The sequence below is a fragment of the Populus euphratica genome, unplaced genomic scaffold, assembly GCF_000495115.2.
Source record: "Populus euphratica unplaced genomic scaffold, PopEup_1.0 scaffold303.1, whole genome shotgun sequence".
In the NCBI taxonomy this organism is placed as follows: Eukaryota; Viridiplantae; Streptophyta; class Magnoliopsida; order Malpighiales; family Salicaceae; genus Populus; species Populus euphratica.
The window spans coordinates 46,345-55,010 of record NW_011500096.1 but is presented as its reverse complement, the minus strand read 5'-3'; the positions used below and the strand labels follow the sequence as shown (position 1 = coordinate 55,010).

At 34.4% G+C, this 8,666-nt stretch overlaps 2 protein-coding genes across 4 annotated transcripts in view; one reads left to right on the top strand and one right to left on the bottom strand.

Annotated features, from left to right (window-relative positions):
* Positions 1 to 3,854: 3,854 nt before the first annotated feature.
* Positions 3,855 to 6,904, top strand: YLS8 (mRNA splicing factor, thioredoxin-like U5 snRNP). Of its 3 annotated transcripts, XM_011003944.1 has the most exons (3): positions 4,425 to 4,617; positions 6,371 to 6,706; positions 6,762 to 6,904. In XM_011003944.1, the coding sequence occupies exons 1-2, from the start codon at positions 4,498 to 4,500 to the stop codon at positions 6,677 to 6,679; spliced, it is 429 nt and encodes a 142-aa protein (XP_011002246.1). In that variant the 5' UTR covers positions 4,425 to 4,497; the 3' UTR covers positions 6,680 to 6,706; positions 6,762 to 6,904. The 3 variants fall into 3 exon arrangements, with proteins under 3 accessions (XP_011002245.1, XP_011002246.1, XP_011002244.1); XM_011003943.1 differs by lacking the exon at positions 4,425 to 4,617 and adding an exon at positions 3,855 to 4,021 and having other exon boundaries at positions 6,371 to 6,904; XM_011003942.1 differs by having other exon boundaries at positions 6,371 to 6,904.
* Positions 6,905 to 7,296: 392 nt separating this feature from the next.
* The window catches only part of LOC105109291 (uncharacterized), a 2,531-nt gene continuing 1,161 nt past the window's right edge, over positions 7,297 to 8,666 (bottom strand). The window contains exons 3-5 of the mRNA XM_011003941.1: positions 8,491 to 8,659; positions 8,191 to 8,374; positions 7,297 to 8,090 (exon numbers count right to left, since the gene is read on the bottom strand). Of these exons, the coding sequence (XP_011002243.1) occupies positions 7,473 to 8,090; positions 8,191 to 8,374; positions 8,491 to 8,659 (971 nt within the window). The 3' untranslated portion in view covers positions 7,297 to 7,472. The remainder of the gene's footprint in view (positions 8,091 to 8,190; positions 8,375 to 8,490; positions 8,660 to 8,666) is intronic.

Below are 8,666 nucleotides of genomic sequence, written 5' to 3'. Positions count from 1 at the left end.
AGGTTGAGCTTTACTTGTTTTTTTGGTTTTAATATATTTGAATTTTTTGTTGAGTTTTACTATAGACTTGATGTTATTTTATTTTGAATTTCAGTTTAGTTTTAGTGGGTCTCTAACTTAATTACTATACTTAATTGTTAGATATTTTGTAATTTTATTATTTAAGCATAGTTTTTAAGACATTGAAATGAGTTTTTTTATGATGAATTAAGAAAATTAGTGATTTTTCCTCCTCTCTTCTTTCTATCCCCTTTTTTTCTCATCTTCTTCACCTTTTTCTTCTTTTCCTTTGATTTCTTCTTATCATCTTTATTTTCTTTATTAGATTCGAATCTTTCTTCGTCCCTCCTATTAACTTGAGGAACGACTGTTCAACTTGAGAACTCCTTAAAAAGGATGTTCATAAATAACTACTTGTAGTTATCTGTATTTATTCAAGAAATAAATTAGGTAACAATTGTTTTTCCTGTTAATAACAGAACGAAATCATCAAGCTGACTATAACAATCACGGTTTTGGTTTAGGCTAGTGATCTTGCCATATCAACACATGCCTGCTTCTTTCTCTCTTTCATGCACGCGTAAGAAACTTTAATCGAGGAAATCACATAGAAACAGATTTTTCGTCGAACATGTTTTTTTATCTATCTATATTTATCCAAGAAATTTGTCATGGACAAGCCCTTCACTTTCCTATCTCACATGCTAGTCTGCAACCTTCTGCATGCATTTGATGCAGTGTCGACTTGATAATAAAGCTGTTAAGCAAAAGGAATTTTGGAATTAATATCCATTGATTAGAATTTTTTAATTATATGAAGAAATGAATTCTAAAATTTATAAATGTCTAGATCACCACACTACAGTAATTTGTTCAATGCTATGAGGCTACTGCAAATCTTGACCATGAATGACCTGCAAAACAAGATGGAGAAAGAAACGATGCATCCTAAAACCTAGTAATGAAACATTGCAGGGATTCGGCCACCATCTATTTTTTTAACACAACATTTGTCTGTGCATTTTTCCGGCGCTATGTACCTATGATGAAGTATGAAATTTAATCAGATTGCAAGCTGATTTCAAGATCCTATGGTAGAAGAGAAGAAGGCCTGACATTTGAGAGAAGAGCCTTTCAGCATAGCCAAGGAGTTTTCCTAGGATCCGTTAGTTCTAGACAGTATATATACATATAAACCCAGTTGAAGAAAAGGAAATCATCTTAGCTGCGAAATTAGACTCTTGTCTTCATGCAAAACCTCTCTTCCTCTCAATTCTCCCTCTAGCATATAGGATCTCAATATTAACTGACACCAAGATCATGTCGTAGGAGGACTGTCATGGTAAGAAGAGAAAAGCCTAATATGAATGAGAAGAGCCTGTCATTTAGCCAAGATGATTGCCTGAAGCCAGAAAAAGGTTCTGAGCATATGCAGCCTACATTTGAAACATCTTTCAAGGGCTAACGGGCAAGTCATCCTTGGCTAGAAAATAGCACTCTTATCTTCATATTTGACCACTCTTCTTCTCGTATATCTGCAATGCAAATACCATGTGTTTGAAGCCTATTTATAGCTGAAATGAATAATCGTATTGAATGAAGGTTGCAAATACAATAGCTCATCATAGTTCACTTGCATTTTGACTCCTCATAGACATATATTCTCTGATCCTTCTTTATTTATGTCAACCTCTTAATTCCCATGATGGAATTTATTCCTTCCACTGCTCTGGCCTACTATATGCTACATTGTACTGAAATTTCATTCCATCCCAGTTCCCAACATTGGAAACTGTAGTCTCTCTGGAGAAGGAATAGCCTTCAAGGCTTTAACTGGATAATATCAGTAGGCACATTGGCTACGGATTTTGCTATGAATCAAATTACCAGACACTTTAAAGGGTATTTCAAACATTTGGCTGTCACAACCATAATGTTCTCTGTTGAAAGGGCCTCTCATTCATACTTGGAAACACATTTGATCATCGTTTTCGATTTGGCTTCCAGTGTGACGATTTCTATTACTAAATTGAGCCTTATTCAAATTTAATGAATTCCAAAGATTCATGTATGAATTCTCTCGAAAACCAACCATTAATCAATATGGACTCCGAGGTTGAACTTAGACGCAATGGTTTAGTTGGGAATTTAGTGGATGGAGAAAAGGAATATATGGCTACCTTTTGTGAGTGCAATGAATTCTGAGCTTTTCCAGTTATGCCTGCAAGCAAGTGGAGCTAACGTTGCTTTCAATCTTTTAAACGTTTACATGTATGCAGAGCCTCTAAACTTGCATTGATCAGAGGTTTTTTCTTCTCTAAAAGAATTGGAACAAAATCTAATAAAATTGAACGTGAATTTGGACACTTGAAGTCTAGAGGGGTTAAGATTCCATTTCCAAATGGATTCGTAGCTCTGTCTTTCTGCATCTAGCTAAGAGTCCTTTTCAGTTCCTGACCCATATTCAATATTCTGTATACACAAATCCAAAGCCCAGGAAAAGGAAATTGCTCCAAGCTCTGCCAGCACTTGACTATTATATGTGTCTTCAAGAGTTTTTGCAAAGCCCAGGAGGGTTGGCCCCTCCTCTCTCTCTCTAACCTTTGTTTATAGCATGCAATTGTGTCCATGGTGTAAATATGCCCTACTCTTGTCCGTTGTCATGTGAACTCATGCAAATCACTGTGAATGTGATTATGCTCGATTTAATGAGCTTGATCTTATAAGTATCTTCACTTCAATAAATTATACATTTATTGTTTCATCATTCATGGTTGACAAGATATGTATGCATTGGATAGAGTGCATAATAACCCAACATTCCAACCATTTGTCTTCAGTACCGGATTGAATAACATGTCGATCGACTATCAATAATTTTGTATAATAGTTTCTTTCCCTTTTTGTATCAATAATTGTTTTCTAAAGTTTGATAGTGTACGATTGCTTCACTCCATTGTAGTATCGAATTTAATTCTAGATTAACAATCTTTTATGACTTGTTTAGATGAATATAGTTAAAACTTAAATTTATTTTTTAAATATCATTAATTTAAACTTTCAAACTATTAAAAATTTATACGTTAATTAATTTTATAACTCATGAGATTAGTCAATATATACACAAGTTAATTAAAATATTTATCTTAATAAAAAAATTACAATAATATTACATGACAACATAATATATATATTAATAAAAATTTAAGAAAATTTTAGTATAAGTTAAATATTATAGATTATATTGATATTGGTACTGATAATAGTATTAATATTTAGAATATTAGTGTTAATACTAATAATAATATTAATAATTCTTAAGATAATAATAATTGTGATGAATAAAACAAAAAAAAATTCAAGACAATAATATTAGTTTTAGTTCATATAATATACTATTTTAAGATGGTTGATTATTAGTTAAATTTTTTTTATAAATATAATTATATTATAAAATATTTTTAAGTTATATTATATATAAATTTTTGCTTGTATCATATATTTTAAAATAGTTGAAATTTTATATTATTTATTTTACTTTTATCTTAACTATATTATACTATTATTTACCATTTAGCTCAAATTACCTATATAATTAATTAAAAAACATTTATGTATAATTTTACAGTTTATATTATATTTTCATGTCGTTGGGAACAAGCAATTAAGAAGATACACGTGGCTTCCCAAGTTCCCAAGGAATCTGACATGAAAAAGAAGGGGCAAAAAAACCCCAAAGAAAGCCCCCGCTTGTTCCAGAGCCTTCTGGTCACTTTATTGCAAATTAAGACAAGGAAGCCCAAATCACCACCATGCATCATCATCTTCTTGCGTTTAGCCTTTCGTATTTTTCTTTCCTGATAAACCTCTCAGCCTTTTATCTTTCAAAGGTTGGGTGGAAATGTCGTACTTACTACCACACTTGCACTCTGGATGGGCAGTGGATCAAGCCATCTTAGCCGAGGAGGAACGTGTGGTCATCATCAGATTCGGTCATGACTGGGATGACACCTGCATGCAGGTGCCTAACCCTCCTCTCTCAGCTTCTTCTTCCTTCTTTCCTGTTTTGATAATTTTTAAGACTACAAATATAATCATATTATGTAACGGCAAATTGGATCATGGAACGTGAGACGAATGAAATCTGATTCGAATTAAGTAAAATCTATTTTTAGCAGAATCTGAGGAGAAAAGATTCAAACTAGGAAAGTTTTATCTTTTTGTTCTCTTGCTTCCGTGCATTTTCTCTCCGAGACTCGGACCAAACACAATACACAAGATAGAAGAGGCCCCATTTATGGGCTTTGGTCTACTTCCTAAGCAAGGTCAGTTCCTGCTAGTTGGGCCCAAGTAGACTTGAAAGCTGCCGTCTTACTGCTCACGCGTATGAGTCCAATGAACGCGCACGGAGAAAAATCCCCATTAGAATCACGTACTGTTTCGTTTTAATTCAATCGAAGATAGCGTAGAAAATTAGAGTAAGAGAGAGAGAGAGAGATGTCGTACCTGCTACCTCACTTGCACTCAGGATGGGCTGTAGACCAGGCGATTCTAGCTGAAGAAGAGCGATTGGTAGTTATTCGATTTGGTCATGATTGGGATGAAACTTGTATGCAGGTTGACAACAAATTCCCAACTTTTTTTTATATATATATTTCTGTGGTTTTTGGGACTTATAGTGGGTTCTGTGAATGGATTTCTCATAAAATTGCATAATTATGGTGGGTTTGAGAATCCCTCATTTTTTTAAGCCCTAATATTTGTTTTTGTTGTTTGTGTGTTGGTGTTTGGTAAAACTATGATCTTTTTTGGGTTTCTGGGTGTTATTAGAGGGATTTATGTGGTGGGTTTCCCGCATATGTGGGTGTTTTCTTTGTTTTTTGAAGTCCCATGATTTTGGATTTATAATTCAAGTTGGATTTGGTTTCAATTAAGCTCAAACAGTGAAACTTAGCTGTTGAGCTTATGGGAGGGGGGGGGGATTAGGAAAAGTTTGGAAAATTGATCAATAAAGCTATTACTCTGGATTTTGGTTCATTCTGAGTATGTGTAAATGGTTACTTCATTTTTGCAGTGTTTGCGACCTTTTATTATTACTCGGCATTTTGGTTCATTTTGAGCCTGCATAAAGGGAGACTCTTTTTTTAGCAGTGTTTGCTAACTGTTTGTGAATGCTTGAGTACATTTTAAAGAGCTTTATTTTTTTAATTTTATTTTGATATGTAACTTTAAGCTAATTTGACCCATGAGATGCCGGTGAACTGCTAATTTGCTGATTCATATCTTAACATATTGTTTGCAATCCTAGATGTTGATTAATGACACTAATCTTGTGAACCACCTAGAATGCTTTTGGACTATGGAACAATATGTTATTTGAAGATTTTCATTTTATTTTTAGTATTAGCATCTCTTTTTTTGTGGTTTTTGTTAAATTTTTAGTTTCTGTGAAGGCCATTGAGGTTGTTTGAGACACATTGAAAAAAAAAATGTTTTGAATTTGAATGTTATATAGATGGACAGAAAACTGGGTTCATAGTAGATCTTGTGTTTTATCTCGTGAAAGTGTAACTGGGTTCATAGTAGATCCTGTGTTTTATCCCGTTAAGGTGCAAGTGGGAATTAAATTTGTTGATCTATGTTGACCTTAAGTTGGAGGAAGTTAGTAAAAGAATTTCCAGTCTTATTGCCTTCCCTTTAAACTTTGTTTTTGCCATACATTTGTTTAGCAACAGTCTTCAATTTTGAACTGTTTACAAAAATCTAATTGTCATTGGCTCTTCCATTCCTTTCTACAATACCCTTGACTAAGTGGAGAATGCATGAGTCATTGTATGCCTACTAGATTCTTGTTTGCAAATTACCTTGTTGGTTTATCATTGTCTCGGTTTTTTAACCTTAATTAGAAAGAGCTTGCTTCTTGACTGTGACTTGTTTGGTTCTGAACCTCTGTTAAATGTACCTTTTCCTGTTGACTGTTTTTAGGTGTTTCATTTATGTGGAAGTGTGTAATGAATTTAGAATCAACAGATACTTGTTGCAGATGTCCTAGTGTATGTGGTATTCTGCAAAGTGAGAAGTTTTGCCTATCTGGAATCTCAGTTGTTAGAGGTTACCACACCCCGGTTGGTCATTATGATTGATTAAAGATATACCTTTTGTGAAAGGATCTCAATGATTCTAGCCCCTCACTTTTTTATAATTCTGTAGGTTGACAACACTTGCTTGAAACTGCTTCCATTATATATATATATATTGCCTCTGGATGTTGGAATTTGATGATGTTGAGTTAGTTAAGTTGTTTTCTTTATTGGGGAGATAGTATTTCCAGTTATTGCCTCATAAATCATTTTCATCTATTCTTTTTCAGATGGATGAAGTGCTGGCGTCAGTAGCAGAAACGATAAAGAATTTTGCTGTGATATACCTGGTAGACATCACAGAGGTTCCTGATTTTAACACAATGTATGAGTTGTATGATCCATCTACTGTTATGTTCTTCTTCAGGAACAAGCATATTATGATTGATCTTGGAACTGGTAATAACAACAAGATCAACTGGGCTCTCAAAGACAAGCAGGAATTCATTGACATTGTTGAGACTGTCTACCGGGGGGCAAGAAAGGGTCGTGGTCTTGTCATTGCACCGAAAGACTACTCCACAAAGTACCGCTACTGAGTACTTTTGCTAATTGTTTGAACTGTGGTAGATTGCCTTGAAAACATCATGCTTGTGTCAGACTTGTCTCTTAGAACAAAAGGGGGGATGCCCTGGTTAATTCAAAATTTTATGTTGTAATACTGGTTGGTGTGGATAACTAGTTCCATGCTTTGGACATGGACGACGCATTGAACTCGGCAACTATTCTACAATTGAAACAGTTTTCATTCATGTTTTTTATAAGTTATTAGTGTTTGGACAGATAAGATAGGACACGCTCTGCATTCTGTGAAAGCAAACATGCTGATGGAAAAGTATTTCAACCAGAAGAATGGAATCGAAGATTCATGTAATTATGTTGAATCGGATTAACTGGTGATTCAAGCCATGAAATTATAATAATTTTATAAAAAACAATTAAAAAACAATTATAAATCTAAAATCCTAATCAAACTCATGTTGTATAATAAAATTATGAAAATAATTCAAGTTAATCTATGTTAGTATTTGAGATTTTTGTGAAATGCTGAGCTAGTTATATAAAACAATAAAACAAATTATAAAAATAAATTATAAAAATTAATTCTAATGATAAAACTAAAAATATATTCAATTAAAAAATTAGCATAACAACCTTTTTACTTTAACTCCTTTTCCTTGAACTCTCTAATTTCCATAATTATTTGTTGGGTTAATACAAAGAACATATTGCTCTTTTTAATTGTGTATTTATGTATATATCAGATCCACAGCAACGAATTTTACATCAAATACGTTTCAAGGTACGAAGTATTACTCTTCTTTTGTACCATTACCTATTGCGAATTGCTTCCACTGCTCCTATAATTGCTAAACCAATCAAATACCATGTAATCCCAGCTAATGTCACTTGTAACCAAGAGCTATTTACAATCTCCAATGCGAACGAACCACCGACATGCTCATTCAATCTACCACCTGTCCCTTCTCCTACTTGCAAATGTATTATAACAGCTGCAATTATTGCAGGCACCATTGGTATTTCCCATCTTATGGGATTTGTTTGCCTTCTCTCTTCTCCCCTATCATCTTGCTCAAGCTTCTTTGGTTCTTTAGTAGTTGGAGTCTCTGGGGTGGCTCTGGAGCTAGAACTATTGAGTGAGGCGGGAAGAAAATGAGTTGATGGAATCCAATACTCGTCATAATATAAGGAACTTGATGGGGTTTGACGAAAGGGCCTTGTGCTCTCTCTTGCTTTCTTTCTTGCTGCAGCAGCCTCCCGAATCTTGTTGATATTTGGCTGAGGAGATTTTCTGACGATCCTTGCCAGCTTTTGACAAGATTCTGGTGAGTCTGCTCTTGCTTTTGGTGATTGCCAGTAAAGCCAATTTGAGATTGATCTAATTGCTTGGAAAGCTGATATTCTTGCTTCTCTTTGCAGGTCAGATTCCTGAAATGAAAAAATTCTATGGTTAATCATGTTATAGTTGATGTCAACTGCCATCGGTTCATAACTAATGTTTATTATCCTAATGGTGTGATCAAGTTACCATGGAGTTCTGAGGGTTGGCTTTGTTCATTGCATCAACAAATCTGTTTTGGAATTTTTTCACATCTATGAAAATGTTGGAGACACGCCCTCCGGCTGTATTGCCTCCACCAACTCGAACGCTGCCTCGAGGCTGCTTGGACATCAGGAACTCTAGCGCTGCCAAGTCTGACCTCTCCACAGTCCTGCATTTCTCTCAGGAAAATTAAAAACAAAATGAATTTATTTTGTTGGAACTGTCTTGTGTCTCTAGCAGCAGAAATCAATGTATTCAACTATTTGAAAGATTTATGATCTTTACGAGATGCAATCGACAGGACATGCGTCTATTGCAGCTTGGATTTTGTGCTCAGGGTCAGCCCATTGTGCAACAACTCTTGCTCTTCCGTAAACTGATTCGATAGCAAACGTTTTCTCTGCAATCAAGGCACATTTTAAGCAACCAACACACTTCACTTCATCGACAAAAACCGCTCT

Coding starts and splice junctions, on each gene's coding strand:
- YLS8 (XM_011003943.1), top strand. CDS start 3,902: ATGTCGTACTTACTACCACACTTGCACTCTGGATGGGCAGTGGATCAA. Junction 4,022..6,370: donor GGGATGACACCTGCATGCAG/GTGCCTAACCCT, acceptor ATTCTTTTTCAG/ATGGATGAAGTGCTGGCGTC.